Here is a 27,663-nt window from a genome sequence, read left to right as displayed (position 1 = left end):
TGTCTCTTCCCCATTTCAGTCCATACTTCACTTTGCTGATCAGATCATTTTTCTACAAAACCATTCTGTCCATGTTCCCCACTCCTCAAAGACCTCCAGTGGTTGTCCATCCACCTCGGCTTCAAACAGAAACTACTTCCCAGTCACCTTGCTCCCTCCTACCTTACCTCCCTGATTTCCTTCTACAACCCAGCCCGCTCACATTGCTCCTCCAATGCCACCCTACTCACTGTAACTCAATCTCATCTATCTCATCGCCAACCTCTCACTCATGTCCTGCCTCTGGTCTGGAACGCCCTCCTCTTCATACCTGACAATTACTCTCCTAACCTTCAAAGCCTTATTGACAGCGCATTTCCTCCAAGAGGCCTTCCTTGACTAATCCCTCTCTTCCTTTTTTCCATCCCCTTCTGTGTCACTCTGATTTCCTCCCATTATTCATTCATCCCTCATCCCCCTAGCGCTTATGTACATATCTGTAATTTACTTATTTACTTTAACGTCCATCTCCCCCCTAAACTGTAAGGTTGTTGTGGAAGGGATTGCTTTGCACAAAGTAAGCGCTTAATAAATGCCAGTATTATTATTATTATGTCCGTTTTATTGTACTCTCCCAAGCACTTAATACAGTGCTCTGCAAATGATAAGTGCTCAATAAATAAAATTTATTGATTAAGAGTTAGCATGGATGGCAGCTTTCAGTCCAACAGGTCTGTGAGATTAATTTCCCTCAGGGTATCTGTATAACCTTAACACCCAGAGAAAGCTGAATGAACGAAACGACAGAACATTTCTGCCCCTAATCCCACATTTCCCTTATTTCTCTGTGGGTAACGCCATCCTTTTTGCACAGCAGCTGTAACCATGGCTGCAATGGATAAACCAAATTGCCGTTGGAGTGATTTCCCCGGTTCTACTCTTGCCTTAATGGTTGACGCCAACAGCAGCTGACTAATTAGCCCTCTGGAAGTGAGGGCCGATTTGCTAACTGTTCTCTTTTTTTCCACCTATTAAGCACAGGAAGACTAAAAAGCAGCAAGTCATTCTCCAATGCTAACAGGACATTTTTTCCGCATCCCCGTGTAGGCCGCCAAATTCACCTGGGAATCTGCCCATTTGACCACCACTGCCTGGCTGCCAGTCATCCTGAAGCTCCCTTTCTCTCCCCTCCCTCTCCCTAACCTGCTTAGACTCTCGCAGTGAAAAGGAAGTGAGTTAAAGTCTGAGATATCTCCACTGCTGGGATATTGGCCCGTAAAACTGTTGCTCCTGTCTGCAACGTGGCCTTGTGAAAAGAGCACACGACTGGGACTTAGTCAGTCATTCCTGTTAATTGAGTGCTTACTATGCGCAGAGCACTGTACTAAGCACTTGGGAGAGTACAATACAACAATAAGCAGACACATTCCCTGCCCACAACAAGCTTATGGTCTAGAGGAGAGACATGGTATCTGCCACTTGCTGGGTGACTTTGGGCTGCTCATTTAATTTCTGTGACTCAGTTCCCTCACCTGTAAAATACGAGTTAAATAACTGCTCTCCCTGTCCCCTAGACTGTCAGCTCATGTGGGGCAGGTGCTGTGTCTGATCTGACTGCATGTACTCCAGCATTTAGCACAGTGCTTGTTTCATAATAAGCAAGGCAAGCCCTGGGGAGGGAGGTAATCTAGGAAGGCTTCCTACAAGAAACGAGTTTTAAACCTTTCAGTGGTTTGAAGGGAGGGTGGTTGGCCGGGCAGGCGAGGCGGGGTGGTGGATAGCATATTCCAGAAGGACAAAGTAGCACATCCAGGGGCTTGCAAACTGTTGAGCAGTTTCCTTGGGCGGGCTGTGCTTCAGCCACCCCGCCATCTCCTCCCATCACGCGTGTCATGAAGCAGCATGGCCTAGTGGTTAGAGCCCAGGACCGGGAGTCAGAAGGACCTGGGTTCTAATCCTGCCTGTTGTGTGACCTTGGGCAAGTCACTTCATTTCTCTGTACTTCAGTTACCTCAGCTGTAAAATGGGGATTAAAGAATGTGAGCCCCAAGTGGGACATAGACTGTGTCCAACCCCATTTGCTTGTATCTACCCCAATGCTTAGTAAAGTGCCTGGCACATAGCAAGTGTTTAACAAATACCACAGTTATTATTGTTATTATTATTATGTCATCTCACTGCCCCATGCGCACACTTAGCACAACCTCGTGTCATCCAACAGAAATCCATTCGTACCCCGGAACGTCCAGGAGAAGCTCTCACAGCCAGGTGGGGAGAGGATAGAGTGGGAGGTCCCAGACAGGAGGGAGGAATGAGCCAGGGGTCACAGGCAGGACCAGAGGGCAAAGATGAGATGCAGTGAGGAGGTAAATTAGGGAGGAATGGCAAGTTTAAGCTGCTGAGCAGGTGAATAGGTAAGAAGGAGAAAGATGTTAGAGTGATTTAAAGTCGTTGGTCAGGAATTTCCATTGGATGTGAAGACGAATGGAAAACTATTGGCGGCTTCTGAGTGGCAGAAAGAGATTTTAGAAACACGGTCCAAACAGCAGATTGGGACCATGTGAGTAGATGTGACAAAATACAGAGCACAACGAGAGCAAAGTTTCCAGAACTGAGCCTTGAGGATATCCACAGTTTGCAGGGAAGAAGAAGAAGAGGGAGGAGGTGGAGGAGGAGGAGGAGGACATATACTAGAGCAATCAGCAGGCCTCTGGCTGGTTCCCAGGGCCGGTCCCTCACACACCTTAGCCGCAGAGCCAGGCCCCGGAGCCTACCCTGTCCAGCTCCTGGTCTGAGGGAAGGAAGAAGGAAGGGGAAGTGGAGAGGGAGTGAGGAAGAGCAGAGATAGGGAAGTTCCTTCTTGGGCTGGTATCCCTAACCCTGATTCCTGATCTTCCCAGGCTGCATTCAGAAGGCAAATTCCTCAAGGCCAGGGACCAGGGATTTGACTTTTACTGGGTACTCTCAAGGGGCCTGTTTAGGTCTCTGCTCACAGTTAGGGCTCTAATTTAACGTAGAATGACTGAATGGGTGAATGAACGGTTTGAGGGTGGAAATGAGGGAGAGTGCCTCTTCCCACGCCCAGTCCATACATCACTCTGCTTCCTGGATCATTTTTCTACAGAAACGTTCAGGACACGTCACCCCCTCTTCAAAAAAACTCCAGTGGGTGCCCATTCACCTCCTCATAGTATAAAAACCCCTCACCATTGGCTTTAAGGCACTCCACCACCTTGCCCCCTCTTTCTTCATCTCGCTTCTCTCCTATTACCACCCAGCCCACACACTTCGCTCCTCTAATGCTAACCTCGATCTCACCTATCTCGCCGCCGACCTCTGGCCCAAGTCCTGCCTGGCCTGGAATGACCTCTCTCTTCAAATCCGAAAGACAATTACCCTCCCTCCCCTTCAAAGCCTTACTGAAGGCACATCTCCTCCAGGAGGCCTTCCCAGACTAAGCCCCACCTTTCCTCTTCTCCCACTTCCTTCTGGGTCACCCTGATTTTCTCCCTTTGTTCTTCCCCTCTTCCAGCCCCAGAGCACTTATGTACATATCTGTAACTTACTTCTTTATATTAATGTCTGTCTCCCCCACCTCTAGACTCTGAGCTCATTGTGGGCAGGGAATGTGGCTGTTAATTTTTGTATTGTACTCTCCCACGCACTTAGTACAGTGCTCTGCACACAGTAAGCACTTAATACAGTTGAATTAATGAATGAAAGAAAGGGAGGGAGGGAGAAGCCAGAAAAGAACCTTCCCCACAAGTGCCCAGAGCTTAGAACAGTGCTTTGCACATAGTAAGCACTTAATAAATACCATTATTAAAAAAAAAAGTGGGCAACCATGAGTGGAGGGCTCTCCAGGGGCCACTCCTGGATCCAAGGTTCTCTTGCCTCACTTGAGCATTGGCCTGATACTGAGATAGCAGGCCAAGGAAGTAGCCTGCTCCGGACAGCCCATAGCCAAGGAGGATAGGAAGAGGAAAGTCAAGGGTGTGCAGGGTGGTGGCAGGGAGCCCAGAGGCTTTGAGAAACATTAGAAAAAGGTGTCAGTACCTTTTTCCTCCCATCAGTCAATTGTATTTACTCAGTGCCTATTCTGTGCAGACCATTCATTCAATCATATTTATTGAGCGCTTAACTGTGCAGAGCACTGAACTAAGCACTTGGGAAAGTACTACAGCAATAGAGACAATCCTTGCCCATGATGAGCTCAGAGTCTAGACGGGACGAGCGTAGTATTAAGCGCCTAGGACAGCACAATACAACAGAGTTGGTAAACACGCTCTCTGCCCTCGGAAGCTTACAGTTTAGTGGGGGATACAGAAATTAAAATAAATTACTGATAGGGGAAATGTACGGTCCTTTATTCACCCCCCAGATGCATCTGTATTTTAATAATATTGTAAAACCTCATGAATTTGGACCCCATTCATTCAAAAGTTCCCGTTGATTTGGATTAAGGCGGTACTGCCTCTCGATACTGAATTTACTATGAACGTCAGCCAGAGAAAATGACTGCCACAGGGAGAGATTTCCTGGCACAAAAGGGGAGGCGAAGTGGCATAAGGAAAGAGTGGGTGGAAAGCAAGGTAAGAATTGTGGAGCAGAGCAAATCCTGACTGGGAGCCGTCAGCTCTCAGGCAACTCCTGGCAGGCTCAGATCTAGTCTAAAAATAAAGCCAGGAATGCCATGATAGGGTTTGCACCCTCTCCTCTCTTCCTGCCCTGGGGAGGAGGGGCTGTCAACCCAAGAGTTATGCAGGGAACGTGTCTACCAACACTGTTACAGTGTACTCTCCCAAGTGCTTAGTACAGTGCTCTGCACACAGTAAGCGCTCAATAAATCCAATAAATTGATTCATTTCATTCCCTCCCTCTCAGGAGCATTTCCTTCCCACCTCAAAGAGGAATCCTGCTTCTCCTCTCCACTGCAGTGGGAAAGATGCCCTTGGAGGCTCCCGTGGGCTGGCACCATGTCCACTCCAAATGACTTAGGTGCAATGATCTCAGACTGACTGAGGATGTGGATAGAAAGTGTCCTTGAAATCGAGGCAGGAGAGAGTGGCCATCGGTGGAAAGGGCAACAGAGAAAGATCACAACACAGAAGAGGCCATTGGATGTGAAATCTGGACATCACTGGTCACCTAGCTTCAGCAGCTTCAACACAGGAAAAAAAGAGGGAAAGGTACGTGTTACAGGCCAAGTTGATGGATCGGGGAAAGATAGACAGTGGTTAGAAATTGTTCTTTTGAGATATTTGGTCATGGAAGGATAATAGGATGATTATTTTATTTTCCAAACCAGGGGGAGACTTGAAAATGTTTAACTACAGAAGGAATCTGTTGCTTTTTTCCATGAATTCTCTTAGTAGTTTCAAACGGGAGAAGTGGGAATAAACTGGGAAGGATGGGAATTCGGTTGTTGCAGAAAAAAAGTTTGCGGGCCACAACTCCAGCCTTCTCTATCTGGGGCAGAGACGGCTGCCCTGCCCAAGGCAGAGGGGATGGCTGGGGTGAGGGGGCTGTGGCGCCCATCCCCACCCTCAGCTCCTGCCTCAGCTGTCTCTAAATGTCCACTTGCTACCTCCTCCCCCACCCCCCTCCAGCCCTCAGGGAGGCCTGCTCTCCATCTCCCCCCTCCCTCAGGGACACCTGCTCTCTACCCTTCCCCCTGCTCTCCATCTCCTCCCCACCCCCGGAGACACCTGTTCTCCACCCCCAACTAGATCTCTCTGCCCCTCAAGCACCCCCGCCCCCCCATCACACACACCCAACTTCTGCCCGGCATTCCAGTGAAAGGAATTTTTAACATTTTTTATCCTTGATTTTAAGGGAAGTGTAAGTCAAAAAAATTGATTTCCCCAAAATAGAAATACTTCTTTCTCATCTGTGCACCAGGGAAAGTTTTCAGAGGACCCTCACCAAGCCACTCTCTTTAATTTCCCTTCTTAAGAGTATAGATGTGTCTGTGCTCAAGAAGACCATTATGCGAGTGGGGTGACAATACTATACTACTAATAATAATAGCATTTGTTAAGCTCTTACTATGAACTGAGCACGGTACTAAGTGTTGGGGTAGAGACAAGATAATCAGGTCCCACATGGGACTCACAAGCTAAGTAGGGGGGAGAATAAGTATTGGCTCCCCATTTTGCAAATGAGGGAATTGAGGTACAGGGAAGTTAAGTGACTTGCCCAAGTTCAAGCAACGCGTAAGTGACGAGCTGGGATTAGAACCCAGGACTTCTGGCTGCCAGGCCGATGTGAAATCAAAGATGACGGCAAGTCTAATTGAGCCTGTTGAAGTAAGGCTCCTTGCTGGTGAAAGAAAGGATATATGTGCCTGTCTACAGTCTGCTGACCTTGCCTTGCCTGTGCTTCACTAATAGTGTCTGAGCAACACAGTCCTCTATTTGCCATCTCTCTAAGTGCCTCTGGGGTGACCTCATGAAAACCAACTGCTTCCAAGCTTCAAAAAACTCAAATCATATGCTAGAAATCATGTTATTTTCCTCTTTTCTAGCTGGGAGGATGGAGGGGTGGGGAAGATGCAATTCATTTGTTATTTAAATATCTATTAAAATTTTTAATTGGTGCATACCTAAAAGGATTTTTACTATTAAATATTTACTATCCGAATTCTGCTCAACCCCAAGGTGTCTGTTTAGCCAAATGGAAACCAAACTCACTAGCACCTCAAAATGCATTTCTAGTGAAAACTGCTGCGAGCACTTCCTTCAATTCATTCAATTATATTTATTGAGCGCTTACTGTGTCCAGAGCACTGTACTAAGCACTTTGCACCGTTCACTTGGACAGTGAATGGGTTATGAAACAACTCGGATGACTTACACTGTTGATATGAAGGAAGACCCTCCACAAGTAGCTTTCTGAGGGTTGAAATTAGTATTTAGAGATACAGGAATTAATCATTTTTGAAGGATCAGAATCACGTGATCCTGATGAACAGGATCATCATAGGTATTTAATAGAGATACCTATTTCAGTATCCAAAATTCTTTTTAAAAATTCAAAATTGAAATAGATCTATTTTAGACTATTGAATTCCCACTCTGATGAAATACAATTAGGTTTAAAAATGAATGACTCAAACAGGATGTAAAAACAAATCATGGGTTTTGATATGAACCAAAACATTGAAGTCCATGTAGTTTGGGATTCTTTTTAAGCTATGTGAAATAAAAAAGAATATTAAAATGTTATTTCAAGAAACAGATATATAATAATAATAATAATGGCATTTATTAGGCGCTTACTACATGAAAAGCACTATGGCTCAGAGGATGGGATTCTCCTGGGGCTCCTACCGAATTGGCTTTCAGGACACACTTCCCCTTTTAATAAACATTCAGCCATCCTACAATTAGGGAAACGTACCACAACGGATTAAGTCAGAGGAGCAGTGCATTTGATATTCAAATGGAAAAGAAAGGTTTCTTTCAACTATATATATAAGCAGGACCTAATGTTCCTCCTGTCCAATAGGTTTTCAATAGTATGCATTAAAAACAAGAGGAAAAAAAGCATCAGTGATATTATAGAGATTGTCCCAAAGGAGATTGGCTAAAGACAAAGCTTTGTATTTTTTTCATTTCAATTAATAAAGCTGATCCAGGGGGGTCTGCTTTGTAGTGGTTGATGTTCCATAACTTTTCCAAAGTCTGTCCCATCCCTCACTGCAAAAAGTGTTTGCACCACCTGCGCTTCTCGAAATTCACTGCTCTATCGCTAAGTTTCCGGATATGGTATTTTAATGTAATGCACTGAGACTCGTTTGGTCACTTGCCTCATTTAGGTTGGCCCTTAGTCGTAAATGGATGCTAAACTTCTGGAACAGTCTTTAAGGCCATTTGGTTTTTAAGGCCTCTCTATATTCTAAACGTTTATGTTACTTCACTATTTTAAAAGTAATACTGCCAAATGTACTGTGTATTCAACTTCCATTCTGTGAGCATATTAAAGCCCAAAGCATATACTTTAAGTACAATTTCAAGAAAGGTTGGTCTTGCAAAATCTACACAGTACCTTCTTGAACTACAGCTGATATATCTCTAGATGACATACATTTTTTACTGTGCTCAGCTTTAGATATCACACACATTTTCAAAAGCACATGTTCCATTTAAAGAAAAGCCCAAAAGAATGCTCCCCATTCATTAAATTAAACTGAACTTTGGAACAAAATTGATCAGCTGTTTGGGGTGGGGAGGTATCCTGCTCCCTTCAGCAATATAAGACTAAACTCAAATGATATAAACACCTGAGAAGGAAAAGAAAATTTTTCTTTTTTTTCTGGAAAACAAAACAAAATAAAACTTTCATTCATTCAGTCGTACTTGTCGAGCACTTAACTTTGTGTACAGCACTGTACTAAATGCTTGGGAGAGAACAGTACCACTTTCTTTAAAGTTATTCCTGGCCAATATAGTATCTTAATTAAAATTTAGCGTATTTTGAATGGACAGAACTATCAAAGGGAACCAGGTGTAAATAGACACCAATCTGATTTCATTCAGGTGAGTCCCAGTTTGGCCATTTTTCGTCCCTCATCTGAAAAATTGTTTTCTCTACTATATTAAGTCTGTAGGTGAACTGTGAAATCTCTTGTTTACTGATTTTCCTATAGCAACAGATAATCCGATTAACAAGCAAAAAGAAATAGAAAAGAAAGGTGTTTAATGCTGTGCAAAGAGAAAGAGGAAGCAGCGTGGCTCAGTGGAAAGAGCACGGGCTTGGGAGTCAGAGATCATGGGTTCTAATCCTGACTCTGCCGCTTGTCAGCTGTGACTTTGGGCAAGTCACTTAACTTCTTTGTGCCTCAGTTATAAAATGGGGATTAAGACTGTGAGCCCCCCATGGGACAACCTGATCACCTTGTATTTTCCCCAGTGCTTAGAACAGTGCCTTGCACATAGTAAATGCTTAACAAATGTCATTATTATTATTAGAAATTGTGACTAAAGCGATGAGAAGATTTCAGCTGAGGAGTTCAGGACAGCACTCTGCCCAGGACATGCTTTTGTTATGACTGTAGCCAACCATTCCACCTTGGCTGGCTCCATTAAATTTAGGAAGGACATTGCGCGGGGAAGTCAGCCAAAGTCTTTGGTTCAGACAGAGTGAGAGGAGAGGGAGCCCACTTTGATAGAACTGCTTGGCCTTTAGAATTAATTTCTTAATTGCAGCCATCTCTTCTTTCTCCCCTCATTTCTTCCCCAAGGCATTTAGTCTGGCCGGAACCTGAAGCTGTTTTTAACCCCTTATCTTCCTCAGGCTAACTCCTTTCTCCACAAGACTGCAGTAGTTGCTCCCCGCACCCCCCACACCCACTCTTTGGTTCTTTCTACAAAAGGATCAAAAAGAAGCAGTGTGACCTTGTGGAAAGAGCCCAGGCCCTAGAGTCATAAAACCTAGGTTCTAATCCCGGCTCTTCTAAGTCTACTGTGTGACCTTGGACAAGTCGCTTCACTTTTCGGTGCCCCAATCACTTCATCTGAAAATGGGGATTAAGACTGAGAGCCCTATGTGGGGCAGGGGTTATGTCCAACCCGATTATTGTGTATTTATCCCAGTGCTTCGTACAATGCCTGGCACGTAGAAAGCGCTTAAATAACATAAAAAAAGATGGGGCTCAAAATATCCAAAGTCTCAGGTCCCAAGGGGTTCCGGCCTCCGAGCCCCCCACCCCAACCCCTCTTAATAATGATGGTATTTGTTTAGAGCTTACTATGTGCTGTTCTAAGCACTGGGGTAGATACAAGGTGATCAGGTTGCCCCACGTGGGGCTCACATTTTACAGATGAGGTCACTGAGGTACAGAGAAGTTAAGAGGCTTGTCCAAAGTCACAGAGCAGACAAGTGGCAGAGGCAGGATTAGAACCCAGGTCCTCTAACTCCGAGGCCCAGGCTCTTGCCACTAAGCCACACTGCTTTCTCTTGGGGTTCCAGGCCCAAATGCCAGGCCCCAGGCTCATCCTCTCTCAAAGAACTCCACCCAAAAGAAGGGTAGGAGGGGGAAGAAGCAAAAGAGCCAGAGATGAAGACAATACTACCACTACTACTACTACTAATAATAATGGCATTTGTTAAGTACTCACTATGTGCAAAGTGCTGTTCTAAGCGCTGAGGGGGATACCAGGTAATCAGGTTGTCCCACGTGGGGCTCACAGTCGTAATCCCCATTTTACAGATGATGTAACTGAGGCTCAGAGAAGTTAAGTGACTTGCCCAAGGTCACACGGCAGACAGGTGGCAGAGCTGGGGTTCGAACCCTTGACTTCTGACTCCAAACCCCTTGCTCTTTCCACTGAGCCACGCTGTTTCTACAATAACAATCACCATGATAATACCTTGGGGTTTTTTCTTTAATAGCGCTTTTATTCCCACAGCGCCCTCGCCTTACGTATTTCATTTTTGCCCTCGAGAAAACTCTCAGTTCGGGAGGATGGAAAGGGAGACATTATTATGCCCACTTTGCAGCCGAGGAAACGGAGGTGCAGAGAGGCCGAGCGGCTTGGCCAAGGTCACGCAGCGGGCTGAGGGCGGGGCTGGGGCTAAAGCCGGGGTCAATCAATCAATCAATCGCATTTATTGAGCGCTTACTGCGTGCAGGGCACTGTACTAAGCGCTTGGGAAGTCCAAGTTGGCAACATACAGAGACGGTCCCTACCCAACAGTGGGCTCCCGGACAGGCCTCTTCTCCGGAGTCCCCCGCCCCCCCAAAACACAGACACACCCACACACAGACACACACACACCCGTCCCCGGAGCCGTGTGTGTGTGTGTGTGTGTGTGTGTGTGTGTGTGTGTGTTGGGGGGGAGGGGAGGGGAATGTGACGGGGCCAGGGACAGACACTGCTGAGCGCTGGGGCTGAAGCTGGGGGGCCAGGGAAGGGGCTGGGGGGCTATGGATGGGGAGCTCTGGGAGGGGAGGCTATAGGAGGGAGAACTATGGGAGGGGAGCTCTTGATGGGGGGGCTCTGGGCGAGGGGCTATGGATGGGGGGCTCTGGGGTGGGGGGTTATGGATGGGGGGCTCTGGGCTAGAGGCTATGGATGGGGGCTCTGGGCGGGGGGCTCTGGGCGAGGGGCTATGGATGGGGAGCTCTGGGCGAGGGGCTATGGATGGGGGCTCTGTGCGGGGGGCTATGGGAGGGGGGCTCTGGGCGAGGGGCTATGGATGGGGAGCTCTGGACAGGGGGGCTCTGGGCGGGGAGGCTATAGGAGGCAGAGCTATTGGAGGGGAGCTCTGGGCGAGGGGCTATGGCTGGGGAGCTCCGGGCTAGAGGCTATGGATGGGGGCTCTGGGCGGGGGGCTATGGATGGGGAGCTCTGAGCGGGGGGTTATAGATGGGGGGCTCTGGGCGAGGGGCTATGGATGGGGGGCTCTGGGCGAGGGGCTATGGATGGGGGCTCTGGGCAGGGGGGCTCTGGGAGGGGGGCTCTGGGCTAGAGGCTATGGATGGGGCTCTGGGCGGGGGCTATGGATGGGGGCTCTGGGCGGGGGGGCTCTGGGAGGGGGGCTCTGGGCTAGAGGCTATGGATGGGGGCTCTGGATGGGGAGCTCTGGTCAGGGGGGCTCTGGATGGGGAGCTGTGGCTGGGCCTCTGGGCGGGGAGGCTATAGGAGGGAGAGCTATGGGAGGGGAGGGCCGGGCGAGGGGCTCTGGGAGGGGGGTGAGGGGCTGGGGGGGTCCCGCGCCCCTAACCCCGCGCCCATGGCCAGGGGAGGGGATGGGAGGGTCTGGGGGCGCCCACCCCCGGCCGGGCATCCCGGTGGCCGTGTACCTGTGGGGTCCGTCCGGCTCCGGGGGCCGGGCGCAGGGGAGGGCCGCACCGCACAGCCTGCAGCACAGCACCGCACAGCACCGCACCGCACAGAACAGCCCAGCCCCGCCTGCAGCCCGAGCTCTCCGGCTCCTCCCGCTCCCCCCGCTCCCCGCCTGCAACTTTCCATAAAAGTCCGGCTCGGAGGGCCGGCCCTGCCCGCGTTCCGGGCGGGACCCCCGACTCACTCAGTCCCGCCCCCCGAGTCCTCAGTCCCGCCCCCGCTCCCCCCTCCAGCTTGATCTATTCGATTTATTTCATTTGGTGAACATGTTTGGTTGTTGTCTCCCCCTTCTAGCCTGTGAGCCCGTTGTTGGGTAGGGACCGTCTCTACAGGTTGCCAACTTGGACTTCCCAAGCGCTTGGTCCAGTGCTCTGCACACAGTAAGCGCTCAATAAATACGATTGAATGAATGAACCGCTTTGGTAGCCTAGGCACTCATCTGTTCATTCATTCAATCGTATTTATTGAGCGCTTACTGTGTTCAGAGCACTGGACTAGCCACTTGGAAAGTGCAATTTGGCGACAGACAGAGACAATCCTTACCCGACAACAGACTCCTTCCCAGACTGAGCCCCTTCCTTCCTCTCCCCCTCGTCCCCCTCTCCATCCCCCGTCTTACCTCATTCCCTTCCCCACAGCACCTGTATATATGTATATATGTTTGTACGTATTTATTACTCTATTTTATTTGTACATATTTATTCTATTTATTTTATTAATATGTTTTGTTCTGTTGTCTGTCTCCCCCTTCTAGACTGTGAGCCCACTGTTGGGTAGGGACTGTCTCTATATGTTGCCAACTTATACTTCCCAAACGCTTAGGACAGTGCTCCGCACACAGTAAGTGCTCAATAAATACGATTGATTGACTGATTGATTCTGTGCACCTCAGTTCCCTCATCTGCAAAATCTGCAATGCCTGTTTTCCATTCCACTTACTCTGTGCCCCATGTGCGACCTGATTATCCTTGTACCTTCCCCAGGTCTTAGTATTGTGCTTGGCATATAGTAAGTGATTAACAAGTACTACCACTGTTGTTAAGTGGTGGAGACAGGATTGGAACCCAGGTCCTTCTGATTCCCAGGCCCGTGCTCTATCCACCAGGCCACACTGCTTCTCACTGTTGTTAATGTCGAGTAACCAAAATTGCCTATTTTAATATGTAGACTGCTATGAAGTTAGCATAAATTAGGCAAATAATTTGCAAGTTTACTTCTTTGACAAAAAAGGCAAATTTAAGCAGAGCAAATAGCCTAGTTATTGCACCGTACTCAAATATTGCAAAGCGTGCTTTTAATATGCTGCCTCGTGTTCAAATGGACTATACAGAACTGAATTGCCCAGTGGACTATGTTTCTTGAAAAGGCATGATTACTGCTATTCCTTCGTTAGCCCTTTTGGCTGCACAGACTGTCATAAGGCTGTATCCTGAGGGCACAGTGGAGAACGCAGAGCAGGTGTGGCTGTCTGACACCCTGCTGACAAAGGCTAGGTTTTATGCACATCGACAGCTGCCTTGCCTTCACATCACCTCAGCCTCCGGTTTATTCCTGAGCATCCGCCCCTTTGCTCTCAGGGAGCCAGGGACCTGCACTCAATTCAGCCAACGGAACCACCATATGGGGCGGTTATTGGGTGGTTATTGGTGCCGACAACCTCTAGTATAACCCTCAACTGCTCTGACCTCATCACATCCCCTCAGGTCCCTCCCGCAAGCCATCCCTGTTCTGCCCCAGTGCTGCTCCTCAACCCCCTTCCCCCAATTCCCTCCCCCCACCTCAGGTAATTCCCATCCAACCCCTCCCCACCACCTGCACCCCCTCCACCCTGCGTCCTCCACACAGCCTCGGTCCTGGGGAACCCCGGCTCCATCATGGGGAAGCTTCCCTGCGCCTTGACGTGTTCCTGACCCAGTCACTGCTCCTCCTCATCACTTCTGTAACCTGGTTCACCCAGATGACATTGTCTCCCCTGCCGCTGTCTCCAGAGAGGGCCTAATCCCCCAGTCTCACTGGTAAAGGGGAAGGAATGCGCTTCCTTCTTGTTCCCCCATGCTGATTTCACACCATGCCACCTCCCCATCACCCCCTTTCCCTTCATTTGAAGCCCATATCCTTCACCTCTATCACCCAGCTCCAGTTACTAGCCATGGTCATCTACTGCCTCCGAGGCCCCTCCTCCAACTTTCTGAACCATTTTGATTCCTTTTTCACATTCCTTCTTTCTCCATCCCTACATTGATTCCTGAGGACTTCAATAGCCACACGGAAATTCCCAAACACCCTTCCACTACCCGCTACCTCTTGTCCCTCAACTCCAGTGACCTCCTGCCCCATCCCATCTCATGGCCCTCTCTCTCCTCAACTCCAGTAACCTCTTGCTCCATCTTTCACCCACTCACCAACCTGCCCGCAGGCTATATCTCATCATCTCTAGTTACTGTACCATCTCTACCCTCACCAACTCTAAAATTCCTCTATCTGATCAATCTCATGCTTGCTGGGAGCTCCAGTCTCTCGACTCCCATTTTAGTTTCTGCGGTAATCCCGAGCCTTAGCCTGAGGCCCCATCCCCATCCTCCAGTCCAGAGCCCCCAGTCCCACAACTCCTGGGCCAGACTTGCCAGCTACCCTGAGCTGGGGTGCCCAACGTTCAATCCATCACCAAAACCTGCCGGTCTCACCTTCACAACATCTCCGAGATCCACCCTTTCCTATTGCTCTGCACAAATTAAGTGCTCAATAAATACGATTGAATGAATGAATGAATGAACACCAAGACAGGTGTTCATTTTCAAATAATTCACAGCGACCATTCTGATACTCACCGCTTTACCAGAACTGCACTCTGGACGGTTGCTATTTACTTAGAGTTCTGAGTTTTCTCTAGGAAATCATGTAAAGCGCATTCACGTGTTCTTACATTCCAAAATATCGACTGAAACAAAATATATTTAAAAACAGATAGAGAAAAAACTGTAAGTGCTTAGTACGTACTATTACTACTAGGCAGGGATAAAAATTTCTGAATTGAATGTTTTTTTTTTAACGTGCACACATGTCAATATTTAATTTTCAAAGTGCTGCCAGACTGCTGGGGATAGTTGCACGGGAGAGGCTGCCGGCCTTCCCCGCATGCCATCGGCGGGCCCGTTGGCCCCTGCCCCAGCCTGGGAAATACTCAAGTGCCCACGGCATAAGCCCTTAGCAACTTTTAAAACACTTGGGAAAGCCACAGTCATGGCTGCAACTGTGACTTTGTTGACCGCTGGACATTAAAACCCTGCCCTGCTGTTCTTGTCATATTTATTGACCTTGATGTCTTATCATTTCCCCTTTCTGTAATCTATTTGAATGTCTGTTCCACCCCCTGCCCCGATGAAGTACTGTGAGATCCTTGTGGGTAGGGGGTTCACACCTACCAATTCTCTTGAACTTTTCCAAGAGCTTAGTATAGTACTCTTCAGACAGTAAACTCTGGAATAGCAGCGAGGTTATCGCACAAAGGGTTAGGGGTCAGGGTCACCTGGGTTCTCAAAGGAAGATAACATCAAGTTATTTGGAGGTGAGCGAGCTATAAATAATAGCGGCATAAAAATGCAATAGCCTAATCCTAAAGAGCACAAAGAGGTTTTTCACCTTGGATGGATGAGAAGCAGCATGGCGTAGTGGACAGAACATGGGCTTGGAAGTCCGCCACTTGTGTGCTGTGTGACCTTGGGCAAGTCACTTCACTTCTCTGGGCCTCAGTTACCTCATCTGTAAAACGGGGACTGAGACTGTGAGCCCCAAATGGGAAAGGGACTGTGTCCAATCCAGTTTGCTTATATCCACCCAAGCGCTTAGTATCGTGCCTGGAACATAGTAAGCACTTAACAAATATCGTCATTATTACTATTATTCCTGGAATTAATGGTTAGACTATCTCTACTAAGGATGTTAAACTACTGTTAGAGGTTACAAAGACTTTGAAGCAATTGTTTTTAAAGATACTGGTATCACTATTATCAGAAAAGGCAAAGTAAAGCACACCTACATAAGTCATTATTATGTTGCTGACTGTAAATAACATATGTTATTTATAAATTAATTTCCAGAGTATTTTTCCTTTATAGAAGTACATTCACTATTACATAAAATATATTAATGGTCTATTGCTGAGAGGTATTCATGTACACTGTACTTCCCAAGCGCTTAGTACAGTACTCTGCACACAGTAAGTGCTCAATAAATACAATCAAATGACTGAATGAATATGAAATATGATTATTAAAAATGACATTTATCAAGCACCTACCCTGAGATAGATACATGATCAGATCAGACTGTGACCCTGACCCCCATGGGGTTTACCGTCTAATAGGAAGGGCAATACGGGTACAGTGCTCTGCACACAGTAAGCGCTCAATAAATACGACTAAATGAATATGGTTAGCACAGATTTGACATTGAAACATTTCTTTCAAAATTCAAAAACACTTGCATTATAAAAGTGACAGTCTTTTATTTGGCAATAATAGAAATACATCCAAGTCTATTACAGTGCCTTTAGGGCATACCAGCCAATATTATTTTTCTCACACTGTAAGTTTCATTTAATAGTGTTTTAACATTAAACACAATCAATGATTGCAGTACTGCACATTTAGGCAATAGCAAGAATGATTGTCAACCAAATATAACAAATATATAAAGGTCCCATCAAATGAAATCAAAATGATGCGTAGAATAATTACTGAGTAATTCACACCATCAATAGAACCCAATCCTCTCATACAAGGAGTTTCTAAATGTTATTGCCTAAAGCAATACATGAAAAACCTGGATTTTCTGAATACAACAATCTTGACCAGTATACAGTCTGATTCCAAACCATTTTCTGACAGGCTTACCTAATTAAAGCAGCTAAAGACCGAATGGACACTGCTTTGATGCTTCAATTTCCCCGGCTTGAAGACCTGTTCTTCGAAAGGGCTCTTAAAGGAAGTTCACTAGTGCCATTGTGTGCTTTCTTTCCTCCGAGACCCTGACCAAGCAAAATTAGTTATCTAGATGAAAAGAAACAGTTGGCTTCTCAAGCTTGTGTACATAATTACACTTGTAGACAATGGGAAAACATTTTGATTTGAATTCAAGTTTTGAAGTGGATTAAAAATCGGTCTGTAGCATTCCCAAATCACACCAGTCACTTTCCCAGAATAAGATTCCTCCCAACAGAAGGCTCTTATTTTCCAAACCCAGAAAAGTGGCAGCGGATTTTATTTCTACTTTCATCCCTGAAATTTGTTTTGGTATCATTAGCCCTTTTTCTTCGAGGCTCAAGCAAAACTGGAGAAGCAGCTCATGAACGGATGGTTCTCTTCGACATTCGCAAGAACTAATCTAAAGCAACACATCTCACTATTTTAAATGGTGCATTTTTCCAGCACGTTCATGGAATTAGAATTTTTGGTTCAACATACTGAGAGGAATGGGTGCACTTCCTTTTAAGTGAAAAGTAGGTGTGGGAAAATAATTTGACACCAAGAATGTCTCCTGGCATAAGAGTGGAGAGACTAAGATATTTTCTAAAAATAGTAGCAGCTTAACGTTAAATAGTGCAATTCTTCAAAATGTGCCATTTCAGACACCACCACTCACAACTAACACAGTGCAATAATCTTACTCCCAAAATATGTGTTTACAAAGTGCTTAGGACATGCAATAACAGTTCAAAATGTTTGGGCTGACAACAGAGAAAAAACTTCAGCTACAATGATAGTAATTTACCAAACAGAAAATAAAAACGTTCATGTATAAATAGGGCAGGAACTGATTCAGAGGCTCCCCAAATGGAGATATAACAAAAAAAAAGAAAAAAGTCACTGTTAACTGTCATTTACAGTTAATGCGAGGGGTGACAGGGAGGGAGACAGTACGTCAAGGAGTTAATACCTAATTTCCAGGAGAGTTCCTCTGCCTTACATGATAAATGGCTTGTGAATATGCACAAGAATAAATAGTTCTAAATACTCGATATTTTGTCACCAACTCAAGCTACTTTGGGCTTCAAAAATCCAAAACCAGACCCTACAATTGAACACGTTTTTTTTTTAAACGCTATTTGATTAGATCCTGCTGGGTGAGTAAATGACTTCTGAGGTGTACATAAGGCACTTTTAGAGGAGAATTAACTCATTCACTCAGGTAAAACTACCCCCGTGCCCCAGGATATGGCACCACACACAAGTCTGAGAGATGGTGCTAGTTGGTCCTTCTCTGAAAGTAGTGTGAAGTAGTGAGAAGGAGCATAGCTTAAAGGATAGAGCAGGAGCCTGAAAGTCAGAAAAACCCCAGTTCTAATCCCTGGTCTGTCACTTGTCTGCTGTGACCTTGGGCAAGTCACTTGACTTTTCCGTGCCTCATCCATAAAATGGGGAATTAAGATTGTGAGCCCCATGTGGGACATGGACTGTGTCCAACCTGATTAATAATAATAATAATGATGGCATTTGTTAAGCGCTTATTATGTGCAAAGCACTATTCTAAGCGCTGGGGGGGGGGGGGGATACAAGGTGATCAGGTTGTCCCACGTGGGGCTCACAGTCTTAGTCCCCATTTTACAGATGAGGTAACTGAGGTTCAGAGAAGTGATGTGACTTGCCCAAGGTCACTCAGCAGACGTGTGGCTGCGCTGGGATTAGAACCCGTGACCTCTGACTCCCAAGCCCGTGCTCTTTCCACTGAGCCACGCTGCTTTGTATGTACCTCAGTGCCTAGTAATTGTGCCCGGCACATAGTCAGCTCTTAAGAAATACCATATTGAAAAAAAAAAAGGGTTTGCATATGTGAAAAAAGTAGTTTGCCAAATCTGGCATATTTGATCTAACCTATATGGTTATATTCTTGTGATCGAGGGCTGGAATGATCTCTTTAGGAAAACTTTCCCGGCTTAATTACAAGATCCAAGGTGGGGGGAAAAAACACCACACCAAATACAATATAGAAATGACGACTACTAAAACTATTTTTCAAGTGAACTAGCTTATCCCTTGAGGCAACTGGAAGCTGACTTTGTGGGAGATGAAATGGGAGGAGTGAGTCTCACTGGGGGTAAGGGCACATCTTTAGATGCTGAGTAATTTCAACGCTACTTTGGGTAACTACATACAGTTCACCATTGTCATCATCAACAATATTTACTGAGCGCTTTCTGTGTGCAGAGCACTGTACTAAGCGCTTGGTTAAACTGTCTTTATAGCTAATTTGCGCTGTACCCTCAAACCAATTTGAAATTCAGTAGTTTAAAAGACGGTGTGCTCTAAAGCCCTCAGAAGATAAACAGTCTCTACAGTGCTAGGAAAAAAGAGCAGGGCTGGAACTGGAATGTCTTCAATTGTAAAACCCTCCATGGTGAGTCATTTAGGCGGTTTAAAATTACCACCCGCTAGCCTTTATAATTTTCTAAATTAAGTTACAAAAGCAATTACTTCAGCAATGATATAAATAGAATATTAAAAGTAATTATTGCCTAAATGATCGTGTCTACTGCATCATTTAAATTGTGCTTTCGTACAAAAACAGCTACACATACAAATGCAAGTTCAAGGCAAAGGTAAATACATTATCATTACAGGAGTAACATTGGATTGTACAAGGGTGCCTTAGAGTACATCAAGTGTGTCGAGACGGTATATAACCTTGGCTGAAGCATCAAATTTCTAGGCACAAAGCATAAAGTCAAATGAGACGTTACATTCACATTTCATACAACAGCCTTCAAGAAGACAAATCAGTTGACTTCACTGATCCAGTACTGACTTCAATCACAAGCAGTATTGTGGAAAATGAAAAACATTTCAAAGTGGATTTTGGTTTGCTCTGTTGTTGTTTTTTTTAAACACAATGACTACGGAAATCGCTTTGGATTCATTATTTATCAGTGATAGAGTGACAGCTTTTTTTTGGACATGTATATACAGTGTGATCACGTGTTCTTTCCCTTGATGTTTTCTTAAAACCTCCCTGAGTCCACATTCACCAACATAGATGGTTTAATGATCCTTTTTCAAAAATGTGTGATTTTCGTTACATATACTTCATGGTACTTATTGAGCTTTTGCTTCCAGGAGTCCGCTAGACACCACAGGCCTGTGGCCACTGACACAGCTGCTAGCATGTCTCAGTGAATCTGCACCAAGGTAGGCTGTTAAAAGTTCAGTGCGACGAATGAGCAGTTGCATAAGATCTTCAGCCAAAGTCTCCATACTGGAATAGCGGACCTTCTCGAAGTCAAAAATATCTTTGAGAAAGTAAAGGACTTGATCCTGGTACAGAAGCATAAGATGCATTTATTTGTGAGACCACAGTGAAGCAAGAGATTTCATATTTGACAAGAGGCTAACAGACACAACAGTGATCTTTATTTGGGGTGTGAATTCGGCCCCAAACAGTAGTACCACCCCAAAACTGAAATGTAAACTCCAGCCCAACAATCTGACAGACACTGAATGAAGGCTTAAATAAAATGGCAAGCTTTGTGAAACAGAGATTGCTAACATTCATTCATTCATTCAGTCGTATTTATTGAGTGCTTACTGTGTGCAGAGCACTGTACTAAGCACTTGGGAAGTACAAATCGGCAACATATAGAGGAGCCCAACAATGGGCTCACAGTCTGGAAGGGGGAACAACAGATTTGAGCTCCACCTTTGCTGTGAACTGAAATTTGAGGAACCTCTAAAAATGAATATTTTAATAGGTCGAGTATGTCAGACCACAAACAAAAGTGCTTTGAATGACACCAAATGACCGGCATCTAAGTTTTACTTCAATGTTTTACGGACAACTATGGAACAAATAAGGTATTTGAACACTGAACATACTAGATGCTGCTAATATAAAGGATCTATTTATAACTTCTTTTAATTCAAAATGTGATTTTCTTTCATTAACTCAGCATCTTTGAACAACTTGTTAGTGAAATGATTCTCTCCATGTTGTCAAATTCATATAATCCCAAACTATTCAGTCTAATAGTTTCTGGCTAACTCAAAATGGGATACGCCTAACAGACAGAGCACAGGCCTGAGATTTAGAAGGATCTGGGTTCTAGTCCTGGCTCCACCACTTGACTGCTGTGTGACCTTGGGCAAGTCACTTAACTTCTCTGTGCCTCAATTACCATCTGTGAAATGGGGATTAAGACTGTGATCCCACGTAGGACTGGGACTGTGTCCAACCTGATTATCTTGTCTCTACCCCAGTGTTTAATACCTAGTACATAGTAAAGAGAAGCAGCGTGGCTCACTGGAAAGAGCATGGGCTTTGGAGTCAGAATTCATGGGTTCAAATCCCGGCTCCGCCGGTTGTCAGCTGTGTGACTTTGGGCAAGTCACTTAACTTCTCTGTGCCTCAGTTACCTCATCTGTAAAATGGGGATTAGGACTGTGAGCCCCACATGGGACAACCTGATCACCTTGTAACCTTCCCAGTGCTTAGAACCGTGCTTTGCACATAGTAAGTGCTTAATAAATGCCATCATTATTATTATTATTATTATTAAACATTTAACAAATACCATTAAAAAACAAAAAACAAAACACCATCCCACCCACTGAGCTTTGAGGAGGCCAATATTCCAGCTTGATAATAAATGGTGCAACCACCTATACCAACTTGAGATACAAGGTCTGTTTCAATACTTTACTCTCTATTTGAAGCTGAAAGCACTTTAGTTTACAACTTGCAACAATGTACTACTGTGAAGACAAAATCTATCTAATGCTTATGGCCACCGGCTTTCTCACTTAGGAAAGAAATGCAAGAATGCATTAAAATTACAAAAGAAGTGGAAAAAACAAACAACAACAACAACAACCCCCCACCCCCCAAAAAAACCTAAGCAGCTACAGTCAAACTATGTGAAAAACTAACAGTATTCAAATAGAACCAGTGATTTCTATGTTGGTTAAATTTTCAAAATCTCATCTCAAGTAGGTTCTTTCCCCTCTCAAAATTTACCTGGACTATGCTGCCTTAAAAATTAAAGTTTTCATTAAAACAAGTTTCATATGCTTCCCAGGTTGCAAGGGTTCTAGTACAAAGATTACTAAAAACCTACCTTGAAGAAACAACATAAATCATAGAGAGAGTTTCTAGGACCTAAAAATCCCCAGGCCAGAACAGGGCTGATGTGCTCGCAAATAGCGTAAAAGTGAGCAAAAAATCCATCCGGCACCTATTGAGAAACACAGGACAGTTACTTTTAAAAAACAAACTGAAATTGCCAGCCCCAATCATGAAGAGTGAAATTTTATCCATCAGATAGCCCTCGCTGACTGACTGAGGAAAAACAAAAAGTCAATGATAGTGGCTCAGTCTTAACAATAATAATTGTGGCATTGTCTGCTGTGTGACCTTGGCCAAGTCACTTCTCTGTGCCTCATTTACTTCATCTGTAAAAAGTGATTAAGACTGTGAGCCCTATCTGGGGCAGAGATTGTGTCTTTTTTTTTATGGCATTTATTAAGCGCTTACTATGTGCAAGCACTGTTCTAAGAGCTGGGGAGGTTACAAGGTGATCAGGTTGTCCCACGGGGGGCTCCCAGTCTTAATCCCCATTTTACAGGTGAGATAACTGAGGTACAGAGAAGTTAAGTGACTTGCCCAAAGTCACACAGCTGACAATTGGCAGAGCAGGGATTTGAACCCATGACCTCTGACTCCAAAGCCTGTGCTCTTTCCACTGAGCCACGCTGCTTCTCTACCCCAGCACTATATGCAGTGCCTAATACATATTAAGCACTTACCACATACCACAAGTATTATTAATAGTAGGAAACGCTGACTACACATATTTAATGCTGGGGTAGGTAGAAGTTTATGAATGGCTACAGTCAGAGTCTCACATGGGCTCACGATGTATTTTACCTCCATTTTACAGATGAGAAAACTGAGATCAAGTACTTTATTCAGAAATCATGAGACCTCCCTACTGCCTACTGTGTACAGTTACAAGGGAGAGTGGAATTCCTCCCCTCTGTTTAGAACTGCTGGGGACGGCCTCTGTGGTTTTTAGGTGCTTTCACTGCCCTTTATCCAGCGCTCAGCAACCTTAAATGGCTAAGTTAGTGTACCTGCTAAAGTGCAGTGCACAAAGACCTAAATACTGCATGCAGGTGGCCTTTTTTAGTCTAACAAGCAGAAAATTCTAACCAATTCCACTTCAGATTTTGAAAGATTTTATTTTCTCTCTCTTCCAGTCCCATGCTCATTTTACTAGACCACCAAAAACCATGACAACCTGAAAAACAGGCCACCAAATATTTATGGACGTCAATTTCAACCCTGCTTCCTGAGCACTGTTGTTTCTAAAAAGGAAGTTTTTGCTTTGCCAAGGAATGTATAAAACAGACACCGTAAGATTATAAAAGTGAAAAATCCTTGGGGTCAGGGAATATGTCTTCCCTGTCTTCTAGACTGTGGGCCCGCTGTTGGGTAGGGACCGTCTCTATAGGTTGCCAACTTGTACTTCCCAAGTGCTTAGTACAGTGCTCTGCACATAGTAAGTGCTCAATAAATACGATTGAATGAATGTCACGCCTTTCGACTATACTTTTCCAGGTATTTAGTAAAGTGTGTTGCACCAACTGGATGCTCAATAAATACTATTATTATCACTAGGAAGTTAATGAGTTATTTTATGAAAGAAAGTTTAGGCACAAAGTTTTAAAATCTTCCCATTTCCCTCCCATCCTCATATCCACTCTCTTATCCTTTTTGTCAGGCTCTCAAGAGGAGATCGCCCACCTGCTTAAAAAACTCACCCTTATCACCCGTGCCTCCGATCCTATAAAAACACTTGCTCCTACTCTTCTTCCCTCCTTGACAGATGTATTTTCAGCCACTCACTCTCTGAAGGCTCATTTCCCTCTTCCTTCAAACACACTCATGTCTCTCCTATCCTAAAAAACAACCACCAAAAAAACCCAAACCCACCCTCTCTGGATCTCTTTACTATCGCCCCTGTCTCCCAACTCCCATTCCTATCCAAAATGCTTGAACAACCGCTGTCTCCACTTCCTCTCCTCCAACCCCCTTTCTAATCCCTACGATCTAGCTTCTGCCCCCTTCAATCCTCTGAGACTGTTCTCTCTCGGAGTCCAACAATGACTAGGCACAGATCCACCTCTCAGGGTCACACCTGAAGAGTTGAGTTTCCAGTACTCTACCAGTCTCAACTATGGGAGGGAGAGTCAAGCAGGGGCATATCCATTCCATTCTCTGCTTGGGCAGTGGCTAGCGAGTGGCAGGCAATCTGCTACAAGTCAAAACTCACCTGTACTGGGCAGCAGCGGCATGGGAGAGAGTTGAGGGAGGAGACACAGGTTTACTTTGCGGAAGGAGGCAATGGTAAACTGCTTCAGTATTTTTACCCAGAAAATTCCATGGATACACTGCCAGAACGATTGCAGATGGAGGTGGGGCGTCCATGCCAAGGACATGACTTGATGGCATAAGATAACAACAAGGCAAGACCCCCAAATCCTGCCTGTGTCAGGAAGAGAAGGCCCAGAAGGCTTTAGAACCTAGTGGAGGCTAACCGGGGTCACAGGGTGCTCCTAAAGTGACACTGGGGGATCTTTTGGCCAGGATTTTAGGGTAGAGAACGTCCCAAAATAATCCTCTCTTCCCTGCCAATTTCTCTCCTCCACCTATCCTTCCCAACACAGTTGACACCACCACCATTCTCCCCATGTCTAAAGCCCACAGCCCGTACATTATGCTCAACTTCTACTCTTTCAATCCCCATATTTTGTCTGTTGCTAAATCCAACTGGTTTTTCTTTGACAATATTTCCCCTTTCTCTTCATCCGAATGGTCACCATGTTGCTCCTGGCACTTGCTGTTTCCCAGCTTGCCTCAGCTTCCTTGCTAATTTTCCTGCTCCGTTCTCTCCATTCTTCAGTTCTTACTTCACTTTACTGCCGAGACCATTATTAATAATAATAATAATAATAATGGCACTTGTTAAGCACTTACTATGTGCAAAGCACTGTTCTAAGCGCTGGGGGGGGATACAAGGTGATCAGGTTGTCCCATATGGGGCTCACAGGCTTCATCCCCATTTTACAGATGAGGTAACTGAAGCTCCGAGAAGTTAAGTGACTTGCCCAAGGTCACACAGCAGACACGTGGTGGAGCCGGGGTTCGAACCCATGACCTCTGACTCCAAAGCCCGGGCTCTTTCCACTGAGCCACGCTGCTTCCATATTATACTATTAATATAATAGTGATGGCATTTGTTAAATGCATATTCTCCACTCTTCAGTTCATACCCCACTTTACAGTAAATGTCTCTATGTGTCTTCCCACTCAAATTGTTTTTTTATTCCTCCCCTCAGCACACAGAAATTTTTGACCATCATTTTACGGCACTGAAATAATAATAAATAATAATGATGACATTTATTATGTGCTTACTATGTGCAAAGCACTGTTCTAAGTGCTGGGGAGGTTACGAGGTGATCAGGTTGTCCCATGGGGGGCTCACAGTCTTAATCCCCATTTAAGAGATGAGGTAACTGAGGTCCAGAGAAGTGAAGTGACTTGCCCAAAGTCACACAGCTGAGAATTGGTGGAGCCAGGATTTGAACCCATGACCTCTGACTCCAAAGCCCATGCTCTTTCCACTAAGCCACACTGCTTCTCTCCACTGAAGCAATTCTTCCTCTTCTCCTTATCCACTCTTTTCTCCCTCTAAACCCAGCCCACACTTTTCACTCCTCTCAAGCAAACCTATTTATTAGTTAATAAATCAATAAACTATTTATTTTTTATTTATTCATTCTCATTTCTCCCACTGCAGACCTTTTGCCCAGACCTTCCTCCTTGTCAGAAACATCCTCCCTTGTCATACTGGACAGTCCTCAGCAGTCCCCAGCTTCAAAGTCCTTCTAAAATCACATCTTCTCCAGAGGCCTCCCCTGGTTAATTTCTAATCTCCCCATCTTTTATTCCCTTCAAATGCCGCTTAATCATTCATTCATTCATTCATTCAATCGTATTTATTGAGCGCTTACTGTGTGCAGAGCACTGTACTAAGCGCTTGGGAAGTACAAGTTGGCAACACACAGAGACGGTCCCTACCCAACAACAGGCTCACAGTTTAGAAGGGGGAGACAGGCAACAAAACAAAACATATTAACAAAATAAAATAATAGAATAATCCCTTCTGTGAACCTCATCACTTAAGTACTTTCAGCTTCAGGTAGAATTTATTTTGTATACCCTGTTACTCCTTTTACTGTGGTATGTTCTGTGCTTACTACGTGCCAGGTGCTGCAGTAAGCGCTGGGGTAGAGACGAGCTATTCAGGTCGGACACAGTCCATGTCCCACGTGGGGCTCACAGTCTTAGTTCCCCACTTTACAGATGAGGTAACTGAGCCACAGAGAAGTGAAGCGACTTGCCCAAGGTCACAAAGCAGACAAGCAGTGGCGCTGGGATTAGAACACAGAGTCTTTTAACTCCCAGGCCCATGCTCTATCCACTAGGCCATACTGCTTCTCCCATTAAGCAGTAACTCATGAAATAGTAACAATAATAATGATAATAATAATAGCATTTATTAAGCGCTTACTGTGTGCAAAGCACTGTTCTAAGCGCTGGGGAAGTTACAAGGTGATCAGGTTGGCCCATGGGGGGCTCACAGTCTTAATCCCCATTTTACAGATGAGGTAACTGAGGCCCAGAGAAGTCAAGTGATTTGCCCAAAGTCACACAGCTGGCAATTGGCAGAACCGGGATTTGAACCCATGACCTCTGACTCCAAAGCCCGGGCTCTTTCCACTGAGCCATGCTGCTTCTCTGATAACAGTAATGATAACAGTAATGATAACAGTGCTTCTCTAATAACAGTAGTGATACTTAAGTGCTTATGTCCTGAGCACTGTAATAAGTGCCGGAGCAGATACAAAATAAGTAGGTGGGACATAGTTCCTGACCCATGTACATAATCCTCCTTTTTTCTCTTCCCTGATCTATAATTTATTTAAATGCCTGTCTCCACTTCTGGACTCCTCTAAGATTCTTGGTGGCAGTGATCATATCTACTAATTCTATTGTACTCACCTAAGTGCTCAATACAGTGCTTTGTGTACATTAGGCACTCAAATACTATTGACTGGGGACAATTAAAAGTCAGCATGCTACACAGTCAATTAATTATATTTATTAATTAATTAATTCATTCAATCGTATTTATTGAGCGCTTACTGTGTGCAGAGCACTGTACTAAGCGCTTGGGAAGTACAAGTTGGCAACATAGAGAGACGGTCCCTACCCAACAGCGGGCTCACAGTCTAGACGGATGAGACATCATTCTAACTTCTAAAAAGTGGATGCATCAAATACGAATATGATCTCAGTAAGTCTTATGAAAGGCTCACCTAAACACTTGGGATAGTACAACAGAGACTAGTCAAAAAGTCAGAAGCGGGATTTTTCAAAAAGAACATTTCTAGAATATAATAATGATGGTATTTATTAAGTGCTTACTACATGCCAAGCACTGTACTAAGCACTGGGGCACATACAGGCAAATCAAAATGGACACAGTCTGTGTCCCTCCATGGGGCTCACGGTCTCAATCCCAATTTTACAGATGAGGTAACCGAGGCCCAGAGAAGTGAAGTTCCTTGCCCAAGGTCACACAGCAGACAACTGGTGGAGCCGGGATTAGAACCCATGACCTTCTGATGCCCAGGCCAGTGTTCTATCCACTAAGCCATGTTGCTTCTCACTCTGCCATGCTACTTCATACCAAAATGCTATGCCATCCCAAAATGTT

At 45.1% G+C, this 27,663-nt stretch overlaps 2 protein-coding genes across 8 annotated transcripts in view; both read right to left on the bottom strand.

The window, feature by feature from the left end:
* NEXN (nexilin F-actin binding protein) overlaps positions 1–11,873 on the bottom strand; it is a 73,846-nt gene extending 61,973 nt beyond the window's left edge. For all 5 annotated transcript variants that reach the window (XM_038745517.1, XM_038745519.1, XM_038745520.1 and 2 more), the window contains exon 1: positions 11,789–11,873. The gene's annotated coding sequence lies outside the window, so the exon portion shown is untranslated. The remainder of the gene's footprint in view (positions 1–11,788) is intronic.
* Positions 11,874–18,582: 6,709 nt separating this feature from the next.
* Positions 18,583–27,663, bottom strand: part of MIGA1 (mitoguardin 1) — an 86,377-nt gene continuing 77,296 nt past the window's right edge. For all 3 annotated transcript variants that reach the window (XM_038745512.1, XM_038745513.1, XM_038745514.1), the window contains 2 exons: positions 21,934–22,050; positions 18,583–20,137 (listed from right to left, as the gene is read on the bottom strand). In XM_038745512.1, the coding sequence (XP_038601440.1) occupies positions 19,919–20,137; positions 21,934–22,050 (336 nt within the window). In that variant the 3' untranslated portion in view covers positions 18,583–19,918. The remainder of the gene's footprint in view (positions 20,138–21,933; positions 22,051–27,663) is intronic.

This window comes from Tachyglossus aculeatus, chromosome 4, assembly GCF_015852505.1.
Source record: "Tachyglossus aculeatus isolate mTacAcu1 chromosome 4, mTacAcu1.pri, whole genome shotgun sequence".
NCBI classification, from domain to species: Eukaryota; Metazoa; Chordata; class Mammalia; order Monotremata; family Tachyglossidae; genus Tachyglossus; species Tachyglossus aculeatus.
The sequence above is the reverse complement of the archived record's forward strand: the minus strand, read 5'-3'. Positions and strand labels throughout refer to the sequence as shown.